We start from the raw sequence: 24,363 nt of genomic DNA on the forward strand, positions 1-24,363 counted from the left end.
CTGGTGACAAAATCAGTTGCCAGGGTCGTCGGAGTTCCCCTCCTCAGAGAAGTGTTTGCATTTTTAGAGAGAGGCTGATTACGATAACGTCAGAGGAAGGACTCCAGGTGGCCCGGGGCGGGGAAGCCCCTTACCGGCGTCCCTCCCCCTCCGAGGCGACCCATCCTCGGCCGGACCTCGGGTACCCTCGTGGGGAGGGGAGGGAGTGGCCCCCTCTGTCAGGTAACAGGCTGCGCGGGGGTGCGCCGGTGACAGGGCTGCATGCTTAGTCATTCGGAGGCTCAGTGTGCATGTGACCTTTGTCCCACTTCGTTTCCTGGGCCTCTGTCCCTGCCGCCCTGGCTGCCGGGGCTGCGCTGGGGCCCAGGGCCCTGGACCGCAGCTTGCCAGCTGGCGCTATTGTGCTGTGACTGTTTCTTCTTTAAATTTAGGAGGAAATAGAACTTCTTCAATCTGATAAAGCTTTATTAGAAGAGGGTAAAATTGAAAGGCCTAGAATGCCATTTGAAAAATCACGGAAAGCAAATTTCTCTGTGGAGATGAACTTTTTACACCTGGTCAGCTTTCCTCGCCTGTTACCTGCCTGGCTCCAGAAGGCGACGGAGCAGGCGGCCCCTGCGCGGAGGCCGGAGGAGTTTGCTTCAGCTCAAAGGTTTGCTTTTGTTTGGGGCTGCTTGAGCCAAGAAGAGGGTGCGCCTTTTTCTGCTAGGTCCTTAGCGCTGAACATGTGAACCCCCCGCCCCGCCTCCCCTCAGGAGGCTGGCTGACTCCAGAGTCGAGGGGGCAAGGCTGAACACAGAATTGTGATACACCCTTTAATAAAATCCCATCCCGGGACAAAACCCTCCCGTCAAATTGCTGAAGGATCAAGGTGTGTGTGTGTGGGGGGGGGGGGGGGTGCGCATGCACACGTGTGTGGAGTGCGTGTGCATGCGTGCTAACAGTGGGCATTTCAGGATGCTGGGTTGTGTGACTCATTTTTTTTCCTTTTCTTACATATATATATATATATTTTTTAATTATTTTAAATGTTTATTTATTTTTGAGAGAGCGTGAGCAGGGGAGGGGCAGAGAGAGGGAGACACAGATCCCAAGCAGGCTCCAGGCTCCGAGGTGTCCCCAAAAACTGTGAGATCATGACCTGAGCAGAAGTCAGAGGCTTAGCCTTAAGCTTAACCGACTGAGACACCCAGGCGCCCAGCACGTATATTTTTTGCACAAACATGTAACAGTCGTAAAATACAAAGAGTTATTTGAAAAGTAGAAGTAAAATTACGTAGCTTTTATTTTTGTGGAAACTGAACAAAAAAACATTGAATAGATAATTAGAAAAAGACTTCAGAGGCAACCTTTTGAAGGGCATTTTTTATTATAAATTTAATATGGTTGATTAATGAAAAATCACAATGAAGTACCAAGAAAACGTTTGTCAATATAAAAATTTTAGCAGCATTTCCACGGTTTCAGGCTCCAGCATCACTCACACTCCCTCCCTCCCGCTTTCAGGACAGAATCCAGTGGGACTACAGTAGAGCATCAAGATGTTCAGCTTAGTAAAGGCCTCAAGGAAATCCTCAAATCCAGTGTATTGTCTGATATTTCAACTCTACCCCCTCCTGAATGTCAACTCACTCGCCTTAGTGTTTTAAGAATTCGCTCTTTCAGGCTGCAGGGGAGAGTACGGGTGAAAATTTAAACTGGACTTGGTGTGTGGTGCTTGATCGGGCAGCCTCACGCGTGTACATTCTCTACACGATGACGACGACGACGACGACGACGGGCCACTGCAGGGCTCACCAGTAACTAGCGAGTGGTGGCAGTGGGGGCGGGGGACAGGAAGTAGGATGCTCGTAACGAGCACGTGACAGGGGGCTGGTGCTTCGGCCTCCGCCCTGCTAGGGGGCAGGCCGGGGCGAGGCGGTCTCGCTACAGCCTAGGTTAACAGGATTCATGGGAAGGGGAGAAAGACAGTATGAAAATATAATACTGGCAAACTATTCCCCTGCTTCTTTGGTACTTTCCAAAATTCTCTGATCAAAAAAGTATATGGGAAGCACACCATTAAAAAATTACCGTTTTAAGTATTTACAGAGGCAATTATGATATATTACATAATCAATACACAGTATATGAACAAATTCCTCAGTGAAAGCACTTGTGAACTCCTACCCCAGTATTACTCAAGAGCAAACCCCGGACGTACATCTTCCCAAATGTGCATCCAACCCGATTCACACTTATCTTACAGTATATTCAATGGGAAAAATAGCACTTTCCAATCTACACTTTCCTTTTAAAAGGTTCTTAAAATTTGCCACTGAAATCATTCCGTACAAAGATTTGTTGAATATTGAATTCTAGACAATATTTCTCCACTCCCATTTCGAGTATGTTTGAAATAATGCTATCTATTCTATGTATACAATATATATTTAACATATAAGTAACTGCACCACGTTATGTCACCACGATACCAGTTTAATGCACATGATTATGTACAGTAGTTAAGTTAGCTCTGGAGGATGAACTCTCTACAGTGTAGGTGAACAGTGTGGTTTGGAACCATATGAAAGGGCCACGGACAAGCTGGCTGGGAGACAGCCCGTGAGCAGGCAGTGTGCGTGTAACACGCCACCCACACATACCCACGCCAGACCCTCCCTTGTGTACTGGGCGGAAGAAGACAAATCACACATATGGAAGAATCCCGTACATGAGAAGAGCCATGATAGCAGCACTGAACAACCCGGCCACGGGGACAGTCACAAACCAGGCCACAAAGATGTTCCGGAAGAGGCGCCAGTCCACGGCTTTCCGGGAGCGGATCCAGCCCACGGCCACCACGGACCCCACCTGCCAGAGCACAAAGATTTAACAGTAAAAACAGAGGTCCACAGATCTGAAGGCGAGACAGAGAATCTGCGTTCAACCAATGTAAGTTGGCTCATCTCAGAAGGAAACTGAATTCTATATAATATTACCAATTCCTTCCCCTCCATTTGTTAAAGATTTTAAAATAGTTTAGATTTCAGGTACAGTTACTTTAGTATTATTCTATTTAGCATATAGTTCTGGAATACTTTTCCACCTACGTTCTGCTCTGTTTGAGTGGAACTTTAGCCAATGACATGTTTTCTATTCTCTCTGCACCTTATAAACTATGAATGTTCTTGTTTTAAATATTCCACAGGTAGGACACTGCTTACTGCAATTTATGAACCTGTTTTAATCACAGAATGAAATGGCAATAACGTATCCTTCTCTTAGAATAACAGCATCATAAATGTTGGAGCTGGAGAAGACCTTTGAGAGTATCTCATCAGTGTCATTTTTTACAGAGGATAACAGATCCCGAGAGGATTCGGGGGCACGAGGAGCTATCCTAAATCACAGCGGACTGAGGACTAGAACTCAGGCCTCTTGATTTTAAACTGGTTTTCTCCTCCATCTCAAACTGCTTGCAGTTTTTGTACTTTAGCTAGTGTGAGGTGCAGGAAAAAAGTAAAAAGTGAAGTGAAATAAAATAAAATGAACATAAATATTATTGGATCTAAACTGTCACTCATGTCTCCCAAATGACATGTACAGATACTTGAAAATCATAATGTCAACAATGATTTCAAGTATTTTTGGTTTTTTTGATCGAGAAATTTTACTTATGAACAAAATACAAATAGGAAAAATACTTGCAATATGTTGTCAAGAAGGGTATAAGAATAAATGGGTTAAAGACAAAGAAAAATGGGGCTCCTGGTTGGCTCAATCAGTACAGCATGCTCAACTATTTTTCTAAACACTCACAGTTCATTTTATGGTTTGTTGAAAGTTTAAAGGAAAAAAGACTCAACTTTATCCTAAAAATGAAAATCATAAGAAAGTGCAATGCCTGTAATATCTCCTGCCTCACTCAGGCTCTGGTGGGGCTCAGCACTTGACAGAATGCCCTTGACCATTTGTGAGGTGGATTTTTAAGATCTCTATAAAATAGGCTTTGTCTCTACCGACCCTCAAATACTCCAGAATCAGCAATGATCAATGAGTGAAATATCAAGCAGGGTCTAACCACAGAAAAAATAAAATCCAACCCTTTAGATTGTTTATGGATGCAAACTGCAATGCCAAAAACAGCAGCATATTTAAAGGCAGTTAATCTGACATTTTGTCAAAGCCAGGTGGTGATTAATATCTCCAGGACAGCAACTGACTAACCTGAGTAAGGGGCCATCAAAATGACTGATTTTATTTAAACTTTGGCCATAACCAGTACTCTGTATGAACCTGATAATTCTGCTTAGCAGTTCCTAGAACATGACAGACAATCGAGAGTTTTCTACTGCATAAGGATCAGCTAGTTTCTGTTGGTTCTCAAATATGGTCAAATCCACACACATTAGTTCCTGAGATTAAATTCTTCCTGTTGCTCACAGTCTCTCTGGAGCACTGTCCTCTTTAGCACACCTCCTATTGTTCTGGATTCCCTTAGGGAGGACACCCTCAAGTTTCCATTTTATCTCCGCCCTCTTCCTTTCTTAGAACACTTTTTACCTTTTTTTTTTTTTTTTTAATGAGAGAGAGAGAGAGAGAGCGCATGAATAGGGGAAAGGGGCTGAGGAAGAGGGAGAGAGAGAATCTTAAGCAGGCTCCATGCTCAGCCCCGGAGCCTGACATGGGGCTTGATTCCATGATCATGACCTGAGCCGAAATCAAGAGTCGGATGTTCAGTCAGCTGACTGACCCACCCAGGTGCCTCTAGAACATTTTTTTTTTTTTTAAAGCATAAAGTTAGAATAATAAATAACAAGTTTATGTACTAGGAGGGATAGACAATTACTCAGACCCCCACTATTGTCCTATTTATATATTCCTTTCTTGTATTTTTTATCAATATACTTTTGTTTGTAATAGGGCATACTGCTCCTTTCTTAAAAAAAATTAACATTATAGGCATCTTCCCATAGTGTTCACAGACTTTATGATTATCATGAAAAATGACACACCCTGATGGTGGATGTACCTTAATTTATTTAACCGTTTCCAGTTTGCTTCCAATTTTTCCCTACTGGAAATAGTTTCATGATTAATGTATTCATTCATATCACTTATATTTAGGCTTAATAAATAATATTCCCTGAAACAGATTATTAAAGGGGGCATTTAGTTTTAGTTTTTATTTTATTTTTAATACCAATATAGTTAACAATACAGGGTTATATTAATTTCAGGTATACAATATTCAATAATTTAAAGGGCGCATTTTAAAAAAATACCTTGAAATAATTTGAAACTTAGGGAAAAGTTGTAAGAACTCCATATACCTTTTACCCAAATTCACCTTTTTCTAACCTTATGTCACAATCTATGAAGAAACATTTTAATACTATTAAAATACCCTGCTCATCAACCTCCCTCTGTCCTCCCGCTAAAGACTCTGCAATCCAGCCTTTATTACAATGGTTGCAACACAGTAATTTACCAGCTCCCCTCCTCAGGTGTCAGAGGAAGTGCTGCTCGCAGGAAGAAGTCTCCTCTCCTAACGCATTTAGGATCGTAATACATCCCGCCAAATAGTTTTATAAACAGTTGTAAATACACAAGGTTGTAGAAAATGTGTGAATTTAGGCACACTGTAAAAACACTACAAATTGTTCTTTTTTGCTAACCAATCATAAAACGTATTACTGTTGCTTTAATTTGCATATTTTAATTACTCCGAAGGTTGAACTTACTTTTATTTATCTATCCAATTTACTCCTTCTAGTCTTTACATATAAAAATTGCCTCTCCATGTATTTTTCCCATTTAAATACTGGAATCTAAGTGTGTCCCTTATTTATTTATGTGTGGTCTTTACTGAATAATGATATTAACTGTTAATGCAAGTTATTTTCTCAATTCCGTATTTTGCTTTGTTTCACATTCAAATTTCTAATTCCACACAACAAATTACACTGCACTTTTCTCCTGTGATTTACCCTTGAATATTTGATAAATATTTAATTGTATAAGATTCTATTTTATTCTAAGTTTTAAAATGTTTTAAAAATGCTATTTAAGCCATCAGATATGTATTTTCTGAGAGCTGTGTGTCTTTGTTTTTCTAGATTGACAGCCAGCTAGTCAACATCGTTTACCCAACATCATCAAACTGTATGCTCCTCTATAATAAGTGCCCTCTCGGACCTGTCTACTGGTTTTATACAAATTGTGGTAAAATATGTACCCAATGAAACATATCATTTTAGCCATTTTTAAGTGTACAATTGAGTGGCATAAAGTTTATTCGCACTGTCCTGCAACCATCATCTCCATCCATCTCCAGACCTTCGTCGTCTTCCCCAGCTGAGACTGCGCGGGGCCACACTGCTGCCCAGCCTCCGTGTATTTTTAACTCGTCTCTTGTACTTTTTTCCTCGTAAGGCTGGTCCTTCCTCATCGTTTTTCATTTTAGATCATTTCAGATTCTTACTAACTTAACCTACCAAATTCACTTTAAGTCAGTTTGTAAAGTCAGAAGAAAACTCCTTATAAAATTGAGCTTTCCTGTCGGGTAACAGTGTCTCGTCTGCGGGTGTTCTTTCATCTCTGTGCAGTCTTGTGCCTTCTTCATGTTCCTCACTCCCATTTATTAGGATTATTCTGAAATACCCTTCTTTTTGCTGCAATCCTGGGGGTGGGTGTTCTGGTTTTTATTACATTTTCATTCTGGCTACTGCTGACAGACAAACTCTAAAGAGTTCTGTATTTTTATGTGGGCTTGGTCATTTTCACTGAATTCTAGTGGTGTTTTAAGAGATACATGCAGAATTTTATCAAATGTCTTTTTGGCATATATCTCAATAGATGATCATATGTTGTTTTTTAATGGATAAGCCCTATTATATTGAAGATGTCAGAGTACCCTTCTTGGGATTCACTCAACACCTATTTTGTTGAGCACTTATGAGGGGCCAGCCCTGTGCAGGTGCTGCCGTGTTCAGAGCCTGCTTTCCTGTAATCTGGAAAATTAATTTGATCCTGCTGAAATGTTTTTTCATAAACTCATTGATGTTATTAGCACCTTACATTTTATACTAATATTCATATGTAAATATAGCTTTCATTGTCATGTTTATTAAAAAAAATTTTTTTAAATATTTTTGAGAGACAGAGTGCAAGCGGGGAGAGGCAGAGAGAGAGGGAGACACAGAATCTGAGGCAGGCTCCAGGCTCCGAGCTGTCAGCACAGAGCCCGACTGGGGCTTGAACTCACGGACCAGGAGATCATGACCTGAGCCAAAGTCAGATGTTTAACCGACTGAGCCACCCGGTGGCCCCTATGTTTATTTTTTTAAATGTTTATTTTTGAGAGAGAGAGGGGCAGAGAGAGAGAGGAGAGAGGAAGACAGAGTATCCGAAGCAGGCTCCACATGGACAGCAGAGAGTCTGATATGGGGCTCAAACTCATCAGCTTCGAGATCATGACCTGAGCCGAAATTAAGAAGCTTAAGACGCTTAACTGAGTCACCCAGGTGCCCCACATTGTCATGTTTTATTAGGTATTAGTCAACGTCATTAGAGTTTTGGTATTGGGGTTATTCAGTATATGCTTTATAGAACAAAATGAGGAGTTTCCTCTTCTATTTTGTTTTTTTTATACCTTGTGGAAAGTTTACATAAAGTGAAAATTATTCTTTTAAAATGGAAGAGGTGATCTAATGAATCCATTGAGAAGTGGAGTCAGTTGTGCCCCCTCCTTTTTGTTTTTTCAGGTGAGAAGAATTGTTTTTGGAGAATGTCCTTAATTTCTTCCTCCGGCTCTAGTGAGATTTTCTATGTTTTCCTGCTTCTTTGTCAGTATTTGTCATGTATATTTTTTGCAGAAAATAATGCATTTTACAAAGGTTTCTAAATTCTTCACATTTTGAGTAACCACTTTTCTCTCTCCTTCCCCTTCAGGATTTATTTTTATTTTAGAGAGAGCAAGAGCATGAGTGGGGGGAGAAGGGCAGAGGAAGAGAGAATCCTTTTTTTTTTTTTAATGTTTATTTTTGGGAGAGAGAGAGCACGAGTAGGGGAGGAACAGAGAGAGAGGGAGACACAGAATCCAAAGCAGGCTCCAGACCCTGAGCTGTCAGCACAGAGCCAAATGTGGGGCTTGAACCCATGAACTGTCACATCATGACCTGAGCTAAAGTCGGATGCTTAACTGACTGAGCCACCCAGGAGCCCCAGAGAGAGAGAGAGAGAGAGAGAGAGAGAGAGAGAGAGAGAAACAATCTTAATCAGGCTCCACGCTCAGTAAAGAGCCTGATGCCGGGCTCAGTCCACGACCCTAGGATCATGACCTGAGTCAAAATCAAGAGTCGGACGCTGAACTGACTGAGCCACCCAGGTGCCCCAGTACTTTTGGTTTTAAATTTGTTTTGCTTTTATAATTATTATAACTTTCTTACTGTTTCCTCAGAATTTTTATTGTACTGTACCTTTTATAAACTCCTAATTTAATGTCTAGTTCTTGGGGCGCCTGGGTGACCCAGTTGGTTAAGTGACCGACTTTGGCTCAGGTCATGATCTCGCAGTTTGTGAGTTCGAGCCACACATCGGGCTCTGTGCTGACAGCTCAGATCCTGGAGCCTACTTCAGATTCTATGTCTCCCCCTCTCTCTACCCCTCCCCTGCTCATGCTCTGTCTCTCTGTCTCTCAATAATAAATGAATCTTAAAAAAAAAATTTAATGTCTAGTTCTTTTATCATTCCTTTGCTCATTTAAATCATTTATTAAAGATAGGACTTTTCAATTGGGTTAACTTCGGTTCCCAAAGGTTTTTCTATGTATAACTACACACACACACACACACACACACACACACACACACAGAGCTTTCTTTCTTTCTTTTTTTTTAATTTATTTTTGAGACAGAGAGAGACAGAGCATGAATGGGGGAGGGTCAGAGAGAGAGGGAGACACAGAATCTGAAGCAGGCTCCAGGCTCCTAGCTGTCAGCACAGAGCCCGACGTGGGGCTCGAACTCACAGACCGTGAGATCATAACCTGAGCCAAAGTCAGACACTTAACCGACTGAGCCACCCAGGCGCCCCCACAGCTTTCTTTTTAAGAAAGCTATCGTTGTAATTTTTTAACTCCCTGATTTAACTGTTAAAAAGAGCATTTAAAATTGTCCAAGGGATTATTTCCCTTTTTCAACACATAATAAATTTATAGTTTAATTTCATTGTGATTGGTCTGTGTAGTACAACTTCTGTTCTTATTTTATAAATGTTATTTTTTAAGAATGTTTATTTTTATTTTTGCTAGAGAGTGTGCATGGGAGAGGGGCAGAGAGAGAGAGGGGAACAGAGGATCCAAAGCAGGCTCCACGCTGATCAAGCAGAGAGCCTGATGTGGGGCTCAAACCTGCAAACCGTGAGATCATCACCTGAGCTGAAGCAGGATGCTCAACCAACTAAGCCACCCAGGTACCCCTATTTTATAAATTTTAAAGTGACTTTTATCATAGCCTTCTGAATTTATCATTAATATTTATAAATGCTTGATGATACTTGACGAGAAGGCATGTGATCAGTAGGGTAAAACTTTGGTACATATTTATTAATTATAGTGCTCTAAATCTATTGTCCAAATCTTGTATATTCCTAAATACTTTTTGTCTTCTTCATCTGTCACACACTTAGACACACTAATTTCTGAGTTCTAGTGGCTTTTGCCTTTTTAGTTGTTACATTATTTGGATCACAAGGGACCTAGAGTCTGATGTCTTCACTACTGATTAGGTCTTCTGTTGGTATTATTCACTGCTGTATTGTAATCTCCCTCTTAATAAGCTAAATGCGTTTCCAGCTTAAGGCCACTGTCAGGCACCAACAGCAACAAAATTATTGGGAAGTGGGCGGGGGGGGGGAGGGGGGGCGGGGCGGGGAAGTTAAGTAGGGGAACCAAAGAGCAAGAATTAGAAAATTAAATTAGAAATTAGAATACTAAATTTTTACATTTTTAAAATTTTAAAAAATGTTAAATCAGTAGTGTTTCCTATAAGCGGTTTCAAATCCAAAGGCTGGCTGAGTAATCATTTATGTGACCAATATAGATGAACAATGTGGGTAATTCACAAAAGAGTAATCCCAAACCACCCCACCTGGAATTAAGACATTCTGCATTAACACCACTCTGAATCACTATTGAAAAGTTCACAAATGTGTTCAACAGTGGCCACTGCCTGTTGTACACCAGGGCTGAAGGTTGAAGCTGATCAAGGCGCACAGAAGGCAAGAACAATTAACAAGTTACTGAAACACGCCTCTGTGGATACTTGTATTTTCAAGACTCATTTTTATTTTTTTAATTAAGGCTTTCAATTTTAACCAGAGGTATCATCCCAGGAAAATATCTAAGGGACTGAGCCCTATGGTGTGAAATACAAAAATACTTAACACTTAAAGATTTATAGAAAGCAAAACTTGTCATCAAAGATGGTCTTACCTCTGCCTTGTGAAATATATGATTATACTATTATACTATTCTGGATACTATGAATTGTCTAATTATTCATTTCCAAATTATACATTCAACCAACATCTGTATCACTTAATGAAGGTTTATAAATTTTCTTACATAGGGTATAAAATTTAAACTATGCCCTTAGCTATGTATACTTAGAAAAAAGCATGAATAAATAAAATCTACCCAGATAAATTCAAAAGCTTATTTTCAACAATGGTATCCATCTTTTTTCCTGCCAAGTTCCTAACTTTTGACCTCCTTCTGAGGAAGGCAGCTGTAAGCAAAAAAACCTAACAAGCAGATAGGAGGGGAAGCAGGGAAGCAGGAAAAAATCGAACAGGTAGTATGATTGTTCCTGAAAACACGATGGCGTCCGGTTATGATTTTACGTGGAGGTCAACACACTTTGAATGTTTCCAGAGTCATGGTGTTGCTCACACAGGGCCTTGGTCTTACATTTCAGCCACACCTGCCACATGGGGCCCGCTGCATGCCAAGCCTATGCTGCAGGAGGGGTAAGTGCTCTGTACCAGGGCGGCTGCGAACTCTTCCCAGTGCCCCAACATCCGGGCTTTGTGCTCCAGGTCTGGAGAGCCAGGACTCCGACTTTAGCTACTGCAGTGACTAGCTCTGGGCTTTGTCCACCAGTCCACGATCAATGATACTGGACAGACCAATTAGAATCCGAGTTGAGCTCTGGCTCCAGTCTATTTGATAGCTGACATCCACTGTGGTCTCATGTTAAGGAGACTTTTTTTTTTTAAGTTTTAAAAAACTTATTTTTTATCTTATTTCGAGAGGGAGAGAGAGATAAGAGTGTGTGTGTGTGTGGGCACAAGTGGGCAGAGAGAGACGGAGACACAGAATCAGAAACAGGCTCCAGGCTCTGCCCCAGAGTCCACTGTGGGGCTCGAACCCATGAGCCATGAGATCATGACCTGAGCTGAAGTCAGACACTTAACCGACTGAGCCACCCCAGGCACCCCCTGTGTTGCTTTTTCAAGAGGTCTTTCAACTGGTGTGAAAGTTTGCCTTCACTAGGCTTGCTCACATGCGGGGTTAATCATTGAAAAGACAGTAACATTTATTTAAAAGCAGCCCCAAAGACTCTTCATGCCTACAGAAAAGTTCAAAGCCTATTTTCTTTGGGAGAAAAATATATTTAATAAGAGGCAGTTCCTCTCTGCTCCCACACACCAGCAAGCTGAAATTGATGTGGAGTAAGGTGGAAGATGATCACTCTTCATTCCATATAGTTTTACTGTTTGAAATATTTCACTGAACGTGTGCTTCTTTTCTAAGTTTTAAATAACTGAAATTAGAATAGTAATGGTAGGAGCACACAGCACTTCTCCTGCGTTCCTTTTCTCTACTGGACAGGCACACAGGGCTGCACCAAGAGCAGGGCTGGGGCCACACTGGCTGTGCTACACCTCAGCTGGGCCAGTGCCTCGTTGGGTGATCTTGGGCGAGTTACTTAACCTTTCTATCTTCAGTCTCCTCACTGGTGAGACTGAGGTAATGTTAGCACTCACCTCAGAAGGTTCCTGGGAGGATTAAATGAGTTAATATTCACAGCACACTTAAAACACCGCCGGCAGAGAGCACTCGCTCCGCACATCTTAGTTGTGGCTGGTTACCATTACCGTGATCATCATGGTGAAAATCAGGAGGCACAGAGCATGCAGTGAAGGTCTGATGCTAAAAGTATGATCTTGGGAGAGTGACCTAACTCGGGAGGCCTCAGTTTTCTCATCTGTAAATTGGGAATAACTACCGATTTCACAGGGTTGCTGTGAGTATTAAGCAATACACTGTGCATGTATAAAGCCCTAAACACAGAGCTTGACTTTCTCCAAGCGCTGGGTAAGTGGCAATGATTTTTATAATGAAAATTTGTGCAAATTTAAAGTTTTCTATATACTGTAGCAAAAAAAGGAAAAGAGGAAAAAACAAGGAAACAAAACACCTCTTTCCAATGAGGCTGATTCTCCATGCCACAAGGCTCCAGATTTGCCAGCTGGCCCACTTAAAATATTCCCATAAATGCCACCTGATATTTTAATATCTGAAGCACGAAGCCATTCACATTTGGTGGCATTTGTTTACAATAAACACATTGGTTGGAGTTTTTTAACTGTGTGTGAACACAGATGGCCATCTTGTCTTGGTTACTGTGGTGCCTGGGTGCCTACAATGGTGCCTCACACAGAGCAGGTACAGAGGAGTTTTTCTTGAATGACATGAACAAATGAACCAAGGAAAAATCTGGAAGTGCTTTTGCTTTGTTGGAGTATTTTTGTGTATAGGAGGCCCACTTGAGTATGTTTTAGCACTCTCTCCAGTTGCTGGGCAGACCTGGGTTCCAGTCCTGACTCCTCCCTAGGTGACCTCAGATAACTCCCTGAAACTCACGGAGACCGATTCCTCTTCCTGAATCTTTCAGGTTCCTTGCAGCTCCAGCATTCCTCATTATAAGGAATTCCCTCGTGCACAGCCCTGAGTTTACAGCACTTGGCAGTGATCAATATTCAGCATCACCCCTCACTTAGAATTTACTCTAAGACAATATAGGCAATTTAAGCAATCATACAAAGAAAGAGAACTGACACAACCGAGCCTTACAATTCCATTGAGATGGTTCCTGCTTATGTCTACTTCCACTGTCAACTCCCAGTCCCCTGCACTGGTTGGAACTGAGGGGCATGCCTCCATTTGAGCCTATGAATACGGTTAGCGTACACATGACTTCAATGCAAAATCCACTGTGGAAACGAGAGAGAAACAGGACAAATGGAAAGTGTGAAGCACACGTGGAAGGAGTGAAAGAAAGCTCTTGCCGTACATGCACTGAAAAAGCAAAGTCTGCACCACCGAAGGGGTCCTGCTGCTGAGCACAGGAGGTAGAGAGGGACAATGTGGGAAAAGCGAATGCCCACATCCAACAATACACCAGCAGACCCAGCAGACCTTGGGATGGTTGTTTTCACAAACAACCACACACAAATCACTGCCAGCTTTTCTCAGATGCACTGGGTGGCTGTGGACGATCCCAGCAGCCTGGTGGCAGGGACCTACCTTGCAGTGTGTGGTGCTGACAGGAAGTCCGACGTTGGAGGCGATCACCACTGTGAACGCGGAGGCCAGCTCAATGGTGAAGCCGCTGCGGGAGGGGGCACAAGAGACACATCACAGGCGCTCTTTGTATCAGCCTCACTGACACCCCAGGGGTGCCAGAGTCTCACCAGAACATTCTTTGGGTCGATTGTTGGCTGCTGACTGGGCCAGATGACATTAACAGAAAAGAAACTGCTGCATAATGACAACAATTCACACTAAGACTGTGCATTATACTGTTTACAGCCCTAAATAGGCTTCTCTTTCTGGTATGTTTTCAAAAAGCACACACTGTAGTAACTGGGTCAGAAATTCCTGCTGTGCAAAAAATGCTAAATTAGTCACTTCTAAAGTGGCAGGAAAAAAATCACACTCTCATTTCTAAAATGTGTACTTATTGCAAAAAAAAGTGAATTTTTTTCTCAGATTGCTCATTTTTCTTCAAATCAACCTTACAAAAGAATCATTCACTAAAATGAGTTTCAAGGGGGAAAAACTTCTCACAATAAGTAGTTACAAGTCTTAGTTGTTTTCACAAAGTTCTCCCGTAAGTCTGCACTTCACCCCTACTAGATCCGAAGAGGACACCACAGAAGGACCACACGGAGCCCGGGAGGTGGGGGTACTGAGCTACAGGCAGCCTGCACAGCGGAACCGCGAGGCGTGGTAGCCCAGAGCTGCTTCCATCCAGCAGGTGAAGCAGGGGCGGCAAATTTTCCGGAAACGCAGACCCAGGGCCCAGGGCCGTTGGCATCCCCTGGGTCCTCACCACTCGCCCTCTGGGCCTCCTGTGGGGTGAGACCAGTTGGGGGCATGGCCGGGGCCTGGCCTGGGGGGCTCCCTTCCCTTCTGTTTCCTTGAGCTTCTCTGGCTCCTGCATCCCCAGCGTCTCAAGTCCTCTCCCTCACCGCAGTGCCGCCGTGGCCAGCCGAGGTGTGCGGGAAGGAGGGCGAGGACGGATGGTCGGCCCTCTCCTCACTGTGACCCCAGCTGCCCAGTGGCTGCGCTGAGGGGTTGGAGGCAGACGTTCAGGCATAGAAGAGCTGGGAAGGACAACCCTGCCGATCCCGCCCGCGCTCTGACTTACCTCGATGGTGTGATGGGGGTGAGGTCCTTCCCCATGGTCTGGATCACTCTTCTCCCCCAGACCCACAGACCCGTACAAATTCCAACTCCTCCATAAAACAGCAGCCAGACGGGGGTAACTGCTTCCTGCAGGACTGCACCTTGCTCGTAAATCAGCCACAAAGCTACCAGGGGACCAATGGCATTACTGGGAGGGAAAAGAAGATGAATGACACAGACATTGTATGTACGTGTACACAACATGCAGTGACTTCCCAGGCTTGAGGAAAGCCCACCTGACTGTATTTCTGGCTCCGCATATAATCTTGTGGTGATTAAAATGATTTATTATTTTTTGTTGTGGTGGTGGAAAAAAACCATAAAAATTTACTATCTTAACCATTTTAAGTGTATATAATTCAGTAGTGTTAAGCGTGTTCACACTGTTGTGAAATACATCTCCAGGACTTTCTCATCTGGCAAAACCCATTAAACAGTAAGTCCCTTTGCCCGCCACCCAGCCCCTGTGAACGTCCGTTTTACATTTCTATCCATGGGACTACTCTAGGTGCCTCATAGAAGTAGCGTCATTAAGTGTGTGTCCTTTGTGGCAGGCTTATTCCACTCAGCATTATGTCCTCAAGAGTCCATGTTGTAGCCACAGGTCAGAATTTCCTCCCTTCTCAAGGCTGGACATTCCATGGTATGTATAGACCACATCTGCCTACACATTCATCTGACTGTGTACACTTAGGTTGCTCCCACCTCTTGGCTACTGTGAATGATGCTGCAATGAACATGGGTGTACAAATATCCCTTCAAGACCCTGCTTTCAATTCTTCTGGGTACATACTCAGAGGTAAGATTGCTGGATCAGATGGGAGTTCTATTTTTAATATTCTGAGGAACCTCCAGACTGTCTTCCATAGCAGCTGCACCAATTTACATTCCCACTAACAGCACACAAAGGTTCCAATTTCTCTACATCCTCACCAACACTTGTTATTTTCTGATTTTTTAAATAATTTATTCATTTTTTAATTTACATCCAAGTTAGCATACAGTGCAACAATGATTTCAGGAGTAGATTCCCTAATGCCCCCTACCCATTTAGCCCAGCCCCCCTCCCACAACCCCTCCAGGAACCCTCTGATTGTTCTCCATATTTAAGGGTCTCTTACGTTTTGTCCCCCTCCCTGTTTTTATCTTATTTTTGCTTCTCTTCCCTTATGTTCATCTGTTTTGTATCTTAAAGTCCTCATCTGAGTGAAGTCATTTTTTTTTTTATAGTAGCCACCTTAATGGGTGTGTGATGTATTAATTTTTTAAAGAAGCACTGAAATATCGTAAGAAGTGGACACAAAAACTAAGTTCTTTTTTCTCTGTTTCTCTCCATTTTCATTACCAGCATTGCTACTAATAGTAGCTACCAGTCTGGGCAGCCATATCAGGTCCCACACGACGGGACCACAAACATGGTCTCTGTTAGTTCTCAAACCCATCCTGCAGTTAGGTATTGTCGCTCCCATTTTATTGATGAGGAAATGGATGCTAAAGTCGTGGCACTAGCAGGAGGCAGGACTCAGGTGCTCATGCCCTTTCTCCTCAACCTGCTATTGTCACTCAGGCCCTTGGCAGGCACATATGGATGGTTTTAGGGGATGCCACAGTTTTTTGAAAAAATTTTTAATTAAGACTTTATTCCTTTAGAGCAGTTTAAGGCGCACAGTGAAACTGAGGGGAAGGTAGAGCTTGCCCATTTACCTGCCCCACACATTCACAGCCTCACCATTTATCCACATTGCCACCACAGTGGAACATTTGTTGTAAGTGATGAACCTTGGGGCTCCTGGGTGGCTCAGTTAAGTGTCCGACTCTCGATTTTGGCTCAGGTCATGGTCTCACAGTTCATGAGATCGAACTTCACAGTGAGCTCTGCACTGATATCGCAGAGCCTGCTTGGGATTCTCTCTCTCTGTCTCTCTCTGCCCCTCTCCTGCTTGTGCCCTGTCTCTCCTTAAAATAAATAAATAAACTTTAAAAAAAGGTGATGAACCTCCAAGGACACATCATTATCATCCAAAGTCCACAGTTTACATTAGAGTTCACCCTTGGTGTTGTACATTCTGTAGGTTTGGACAAATGTATAATGACCCGTAGCCATCTTTATAGCCTCATACAGAGTGTTTTCACTGCCCTAAAAATCCCCTGTGTGTATTCATCCCTCCTCCCCACCTCAACCCCTAATCTTTTCACTGTCTCCATAGTTCTGCCTTTTCCAGAATGTCATATAGTTAGACATTCATACAGAATGTAACTGTTCAGATTGGCTTCTTTCACTTAGTAATATGATTTACGTTTCCTACATGGCTTGGTAGCTCATTTCCTTACAAGTACTGAAAAAGATTCCATTGGCTGTATCACGTTTATTTATCCCTTCATCTACCAAAGAACATCTTGGTTACTTCCAAGTTTTGGCAATTGGGTATAAAGATACTGTAAAATCTGTGTGCAGGTTTTTGAATGGACCTCAGTTCTCGACTCCTTTGAATAAATACCAAGGAGCATGAATTACTGGATCACATCGTAAGAGTATGTTGAGTTTTGTAAGAAGCCTCCAAACTGTCTTCCCAAGTGGCTGTCCCATTTTGCACTCCCTCCAGCAACGAATGAGTTCCTGTTGCTCCACAGCCTTGTCAGCATTTGGTGCTGTCAGGGTTCCGGACTTTGGCCATCCTAACAGTTCCATAGTAGTATCTCATTGTTTTAATTTGCATTTCCTTAATGACACGAGGTGGAATATCTTTTCATATGTTTGTTTGCCTTCTGTGTATCTTCTTTGGCAAGGTGTCTGGTAATGTGTTGGGCTCACTTTTTAATTGGGTTGTTTTCTTATTGTTGAGTTTTAAGAGTTCTTTGTATATTACTATTTTATCAGTTACATCTTTTGCAAATATTTTCTGTTTCTGGCTTGTCTTCTCATTCTCTTGACACTTTCATCGTGCAGAAATTTCTAATTTTAATGAAGTCCAGTTTATCTAGTAGGATTGTGCCCTTGGTATTGTATCTAAAGAGTCATTTCCATACCCAAGGTCATCTAGGTTTATTCTTGTGTTATCTACCAGGAGTGCTATAGTTTTTCACTTTACATTTAGGGTTGTGATCCATTTTCAGTCACTTTTTGTAAAGAGTGTAAGGTCTGCATGCAGATTGGTTTTTTTGCACATGGATATCTAGTTGTTCCAGCACCATTTGTTGAAAAGACTCTCTGCTCCACTGTATTTCCTTTGCTCCTTTGTCAAAGATCAGTTGACTATATTTATGGGAGTCTATTTCTGGGCTCTATTCTGTTTTACTGATTACTCTTTTCTCTCAGCAATACCACACTGTCTTGATTACTGTAGCTATATCGTAAGTCTTGATGTTGGGTAGTGTCAGTCCTTCAGCTTTGTCCCACTCTTTCAAGACAGTGTTGGCTACTCCAGGTCTTTTGCCTTTATCAACTTTACAATCAGTTTGCTGATATCCACAAAATAACTTGCTGGGACTGCACTGAATTTATAAATCAAGATAGGAAGAACTGACATCTTGACAATACTGAGTCTTTCTATCCTTGAACATGGAAAATGTTCAACATGGAACATGGAAAATCGATTTATATCATTCTTCAATTTTATTCATCAGCTTCGCAGAAATATTTCACTATGTGGATGGTTTTCTGTTTTTAATTTCAAATGCCACTTGTTCATTACTGGTATGTAGGAAAGCAATGGACTTTTGTATATTAATCTCATATTCTGCAACCTTGCTCTAATTGCTTATTCATTTCAGGAGTTTGTCGATTCTTTTCAATTTTTTACATAAATGATCATGTCATCTGTAAACAAAGGCAGTTTTCTTTCTTTCTTCCCATTCTGTATATCTTTTATTTCCTTTTCTTTTCCTATGCATTAGCTAGAATGCTATTCATTCAGTATAAGCTGAAAAGGAGTGGTAAAAGAGGACATCCTTGCCTTGCTCCTGATCTCAGTGGGAAAGCTTTGAGTTTTTCACCATTAAGTATAATGTTAGCTGTAGGTCTTTTGTGAATATTCTTTATCAAGTTGAGGAAGTTCCCCTTTATTCCTAGTTTACTGAGAGGTTTTATCATGAATAGGTGGTGAATTCCGTTAACTCCTTTTTAGCCTATTGATGTGATGGATTACATTAACTGATTTTTGAATGTTGAAGCAGCCTTCTTTATCTGGGATAAATATCACTTGGTCATGGGGCACCTGGATGGCTCAGTCATTTGAGTGTACGACTTCAGCTCAGGTCATGATCTAATGGTTCATGGGTTCAAGCCCCACATCTGGCTCGCTGCTGTCAGCATGAAGTCCACTTTGGATCCTCTGTCCACCCCCCACCCCCCGAAAATAAATAAACATTAAAAAAATATATATCATTTGGTCATGGTGACCAAATGGTCATGGTCATTCTTTTTATATATTGCTGGATTCAATTTGCTACTTATTTTGTTGAGGATTTGTACATCCATGTTCATGAAGGATACTGGTCTATAGTTTTCTTTTATGTTAATGTCTTTCTCTGGTTTGGGTAATAAGGTAATACTGGCCTTAGAGAGTAAGTTAGGAAGTATTCCTACTTCTATCCTTTGAAAGACATTGTAGAGAATTGGTATAATTTCTGCCTTAAATATTTGGTAGAATTCACCAGTGAACCCATCTGGGCCTGGTGCTTTCTATTTTGGAAGTTATTAATTACTGATTTGATCTCTTTAATAGGTACGGATCTATTCAGAGTGTCTATTTCTTCTTTTGTGAGTTTTGGCAAAGTGTGTCATTCAAGGAATTAGTCCTTTTCATCTAGGTTATCAAATGTAAGGGCACAGAATGGTTTATACCATTATCTTTTTAATGTCCATAGAATATATAGTGAACACCTGATTTCTGATATTAGTAATTTGTGTTTTTCTTAGTCTGGCTAGAGGCTTATCAACTGATCTTTTAAAAAAATTATCCTTTGGTTTCACAGATTTTCTCTTCTGATTTCCTGATTTCAATTTCACTGATTCATGTTCTAATTCTTATTATTTCTTCTGCTTACTTTGGATTTAATTTTCTCCTCTTTTTCTAGTTTCCTTGGGTGGGAATTGAGAATACTGATTTTATTTATGTATTTGTTTTTCCTAATATATGTATTCAATGGTATAAATTTCCTTTTTAGCACTGCTGCATCCCACAAATTTTGATGAGTTTTCCTTTCTTCATTTTTTAATGTTTTTAAATTTTTTTTTAGAGAGAGAGAGAGAGACTGTGAGGGAAGGGCAGAGAGAGAGGAAGACACACAATCTGAAGCACGCCTGAGCTGTCAGCACAGCACAGCTGACAGCACAGCACAATCTGAGCTGTCAGCACAGACCCTAATGTGGATTCTTTTTTTTTTTTTTTTTAATGTTTATTTTTGAGAGAGACAGAGAGTATGCAAGGAAAGGGCAGAGAAAGAGGGAGACACAGAATCCAAAGCAGGGTCCAGGCTCTGACACGGGGCTCTAACCCATGAACTCTGAGACCATGACCTGAGCCAAAGTTGGATGCTTAACCGACTGAGCCACCCAAGTACCCCCCCAATGCAGATTCTTTTTTTAAATTTAATTTAATTTAATTTTTTAATATGAAATTTATTGTCAAATTGGTTTCCATACAACACCCAATACTCATCCCAACTGGTGCCCTCCTCAATGCCCATCATCCCCGATGCGGATTCTTAAAGCCTCTCATAGGGCTCTGAACTGAGAGTGGCGCCTGCTTAAGATAACTCTCTCTCTCTCTCCCTCCCTCTCTCTGTCCCCCTCCCTTCTCCTCCCCCCCCCCCCCCATGCTGTCTCTCAAATGAAAAAACAAACAAGCAAAAACAAAAGCATTCCTCATTTCTGTTACAGTGTTCTAGTATTTCTTTCTGGTTCTTTCTTACAGTTTCCAAGTCTCTGTTAACATTGCCCCATCTGTTCTTGCATGCAGTCTACTTTATCCATTAGAACCCTTAGCGTATTAATCATGGTTGTTTTAAATTCCTAATGTGATCATTCCAACACCCCTTTCCATTTCTGGTTCTGATGCCCACTCTGTCTCTTCCAATTGTTTTTTGTTGTTGTTGTTGTTGTTGTTGTTTTTGCCTTTTGGTATAACTCGTAATTTTTTCTTGATAGGCAGATACCATGTACCAGGCAAAAGGAACTGCTGTAAGTAGCCTTTAGTAAGGAACATGGTGGTGAAATGCAGGAGGGCGAGGAAGCACTCTAGAGTCCTATGGTTAGATCTCTGTCTTTTCATGAGCCTATGCCTCTGGACTGTGAACTTCACAAGTATTTCTCAGGTTTTCTTCTCCCCCTTTATGTAGGATAGGGTGGCTCAAGTGGGCTGCAGCTGGGTATTTCCCTTCCTCCAGGTTAGCCTGTGATAATAACCCAGCAGGTTAGGCTCCCGTTAACTAGTTTCCCCTCGGGGTTAGGCTTGTTAAGAACACAGTGCTCTGGGTACGTCAAAATGGTTACTTTCCCTCTCCCTGTGATGCGAGGGAGGAGGGGAGTTTCTCTGATTTTCACTGAGGATGAGCTAGGGCTCCTAGAGATAAAGCTGACAATCTTGTGCGGGCCCCTCCCACTGGCTCTCTCTGGAGTCTCTACTGACTTTAGGAACTCATCCTTACAGTTCAGGTTTTTCTCCCTGGCACTGGTTCCCAGAGCAGTTTCCACTCGCGAGTCTGTCCTCCCTTATTCCCTGTACATGTCTCTCTCTCGTACCTGTCTTGGGGGCAGCGGTTGCCCTGTGTCCCCGTCTCTCTTATGGCTTCAAGGGGAGCTGTTGATTTTTCAGTGTGCCCACTTTTTTACTTGTTGTTAGGATGGACTGATAAGTCCAAGCTCCTACATGCAGAAACACACACAGGCTTTCAACGCCGGGCATCTGCAGCCCTGGTCTCCCCCCCTCAGCCCACCCTACACCAAGCAGACACAGTGGAGGCTGAGCGTCAGGAAGAACTGGCTCTCAAGTCTGCTTCTCACTAGCTTTGTGATCCTGGGCAAGAAACATCACATCTCAGCTTCAGACTCCCTATCTTTGTAAGATACCACTTATGACCTCAAAGGACCGACTTAAAGTGGATTAGAAGAGGTTATAAATGGTTCAGCACTGAGGCCTGGACTATACTTAATAATCTTTTGTTAAAGGAATAGAAGCCTTATCTTCACGGTTACATTACTTCCAGAACTTGCTTTTATCAGACCAAATCTGTACTCAGAAGCCTCAAAACCAGTCCCTAAACTGCAAGCTTTAAACTCCAGTCACCTGTAGCAGCCACTGCCTGGATCCTCCTTAGGCCTGGAAATACTGTTTTGGGGTGGTTTGTCCATGTACATGCTTTTTTTAAATCTCCCCAACTGGAATTTAAATTCCAAAGAACAGGGACCCAATTCATAACACTTTGCCAGTACCAGGATCTCAATTTTCTATCAGGGGGCACCTGGGTGCTTGGTCGGTTAAGCATCTGAGCTCTTGATTTTAGCTCAGGTCATGATCTCACAGTTTGTGAGCTCGAACCCTATGTTGAGCTCTGTACAGACAGCACAGACCCTGCTTGAGATTCTCTCTCTCTCTCTCTCTCTCTCTCTCTCTCTGCTCCTCCCCTGCATTTGTGCACACATTCTCTCTCTCAAAACAAATAAATAAAAACTTAAAAAAATTTTTTTGATCAGGAGGAAGAGGAAGTAGGGTGGTGCTGGGTGTGGGGCAGTCAAAAAATCAAGCTAGGACAGAGAATGATGCCTCAAATACAGTAATATGATAACACCTATATAACATTGAGCAGAACCCAAAATGTCCAGACCTCTTGCCTGGTGGCAAGACTTTTTAAAAAGAACAGAAATTGAATTACATGTGGTTAGGTGGTATATGGAAACCCCCAGCTATAACATGGAGAGTCATATATCTGGGCAATAAGAAATACAACAACAGCATGTTTCCCTGATTTGGACAGAAATATCAGGCCTGCATGATAGTTACGATAATAATAATAATGAAAATACACAGATACTGATTATGTGAGAAACACCATCCTAAGCACATTAAATAAAGTATCTCACTTAATCCCCATAGAAACCCCCGAGGTTGGTACTAGTTTTACTCCCATTTTATAGATTGGGACACTGAGGCTTTAGGGCATCAAGTGACTTGTGTAGGGCTTCCCAGCTCATAGGAAGAGAGCAGAGACTCTACATATTCCAGGCTTCTGAGACCTGCTGACCTTACAGTCCACATTCTCTCCCTCCGTGGCCTCCTTGCTCTTCCTAGAATACACCAGGCACACTCCTTTCTCAGGCCTTTGCACCTGCTGTCCTGGGAATGCTCTCCTACCGATGCCCACACAGCTGGCTCCCTCAGCCCCTTCAGATCTCACTCAGGGAACCCTCACTTGAGCAGCCTAGCCAACACTGCTGTCCTCCAGATGTTCCCATCCCCCCTTCTACCTGATTTTCCCCTGCACATTTACACCTCCTGGCATACTACACACGCCACCTATTTACTTGTTTACTCCTGGTGACAGGGATTTGTGTCTGTTGTTCCGTGCTGCATCCTGACACCCACAGCAGTGCCTGGTGCACGAGCAGACCCTCCGGACATACTTGCTGGATGAAGGGATGGACTTACCTCACGTCATTGCCACCATGAGCAAAGGATCCAAAACAGGCAGTAAGGACTTGCAGGAAATGGAACAGGAGGTGGACCTCGGCTGTGTCCTTCTCCTCCTTCTCCTCTTCTGCAGGGTCGTCTCGGGGCTGGTCGGGATCCGTCAGCTCAGATGCCAGCTTCATTTCCACACCTCCCTCATCGGCCTCTATCTCAGCTTCTGCCACCGCATTGCAGTAGCTTGAGTAGCTGTCATAGCGAAGCCTCTTTTTAGAATAGGACACGGCGTCCCCCACCAGCTTCTCGCTGTCCTCTGGCGCAGATGACGAGTCAGCAGCTTTGAAGGTCGAGTGGACAGGCATTCCACAGATGGCTGCCGTGTAGCACGTGTAACTGTTATTTCGCCGCAGAAACCGGTAGTTGTTCTCCTGTGCGGGCCTCTCCTCGGGGCCCCTGTCTGAGTGAATCCTGTGCAGCAAGTCTTTGTAGAGCCCCGAGTCTTTGTGCACCGTGTGGTACACGTGCCCGTCACTCCTCGTGTGGCCGTCAAAGCCGAAGGTGCCGTTGGAGACGGGTGATTTTGCAGAGCCGTGAGTCATGGAAAGTGCCCTTCCTGAAATGGGTTAAAAAGAGTCTTATTTTCTAGCTTTTGAATATAAATCGTTTCTGTAAGGCAATATCCCTCATCCTTTATGGTGGTGATCTCTGGAAATTTGGGTTATGGGTGATTTTCAATCTTTTTCCACATGCTTTATTTTCCAAATTAACTATAAAGAGCATGCAATACAGTTAAAATGAAAAAGGGAACTTGGAACATAAAACACATGGGCAAAACTTTGAAAATGATGTTATTTAAGTTCTCCTAAAAAGCATCTTCCAGGGGCACCTGGGTGGCTCAGTTGGTTAAGTGTCCGACTTCGGCTCAGGTCATGATCTCACTGCTTGTGAGTTCGAGCCCCGTGTCAGGCTCTGGGGCTCTGTGCTGACAGCTCAGAGCCC

At 42.6% G+C, this 24,363-nt stretch overlaps 1 protein-coding gene across 9 annotated transcripts in view; it reads right to left on the reverse strand.

Annotated features, from left to right (window-relative positions):
* Nucleotides 1–1,350: 1,350 nt before the first annotated feature.
* SLC20A2 (solute carrier family 20 member 2) overlaps nt 1,351–24,363 on the reverse strand; it is a 106,689-nt gene continuing 83,676 nt past the window's right edge. For all 9 annotated transcript variants that reach the window (XM_060653424.3, XM_060653423.3, XM_060653420.3 and 6 more), the window contains 4 exons: nt 23,386–23,977; nt 14,703–14,888; nt 13,577–13,661; nt 1,351–2,853 (listed from right to left, as the gene is read on the reverse strand). In XM_060653424.3, coding sequence (XP_060509407.1) covers nt 2,689–2,853; nt 13,577–13,661; nt 14,703–14,888; nt 23,386–23,977 — 1,028 coding nt within the window. In that variant the 3' untranslated portion in view covers nt 1,351–2,688. The remainder of the gene's footprint in view (nt 2,854–13,576; nt 13,662–14,702; nt 14,889–23,385; nt 23,978–24,363) is intronic.

Source organism: Panthera onca, chromosome B1, assembly GCF_046562875.1.
Source record: "Panthera onca isolate mPanOnc1 chromosome B1, mPanOnc1 haplotype 2, whole genome shotgun sequence".
Lineage (NCBI taxonomy): Eukaryota > Metazoa > Chordata > Mammalia > Carnivora > Felidae > Panthera > Panthera onca.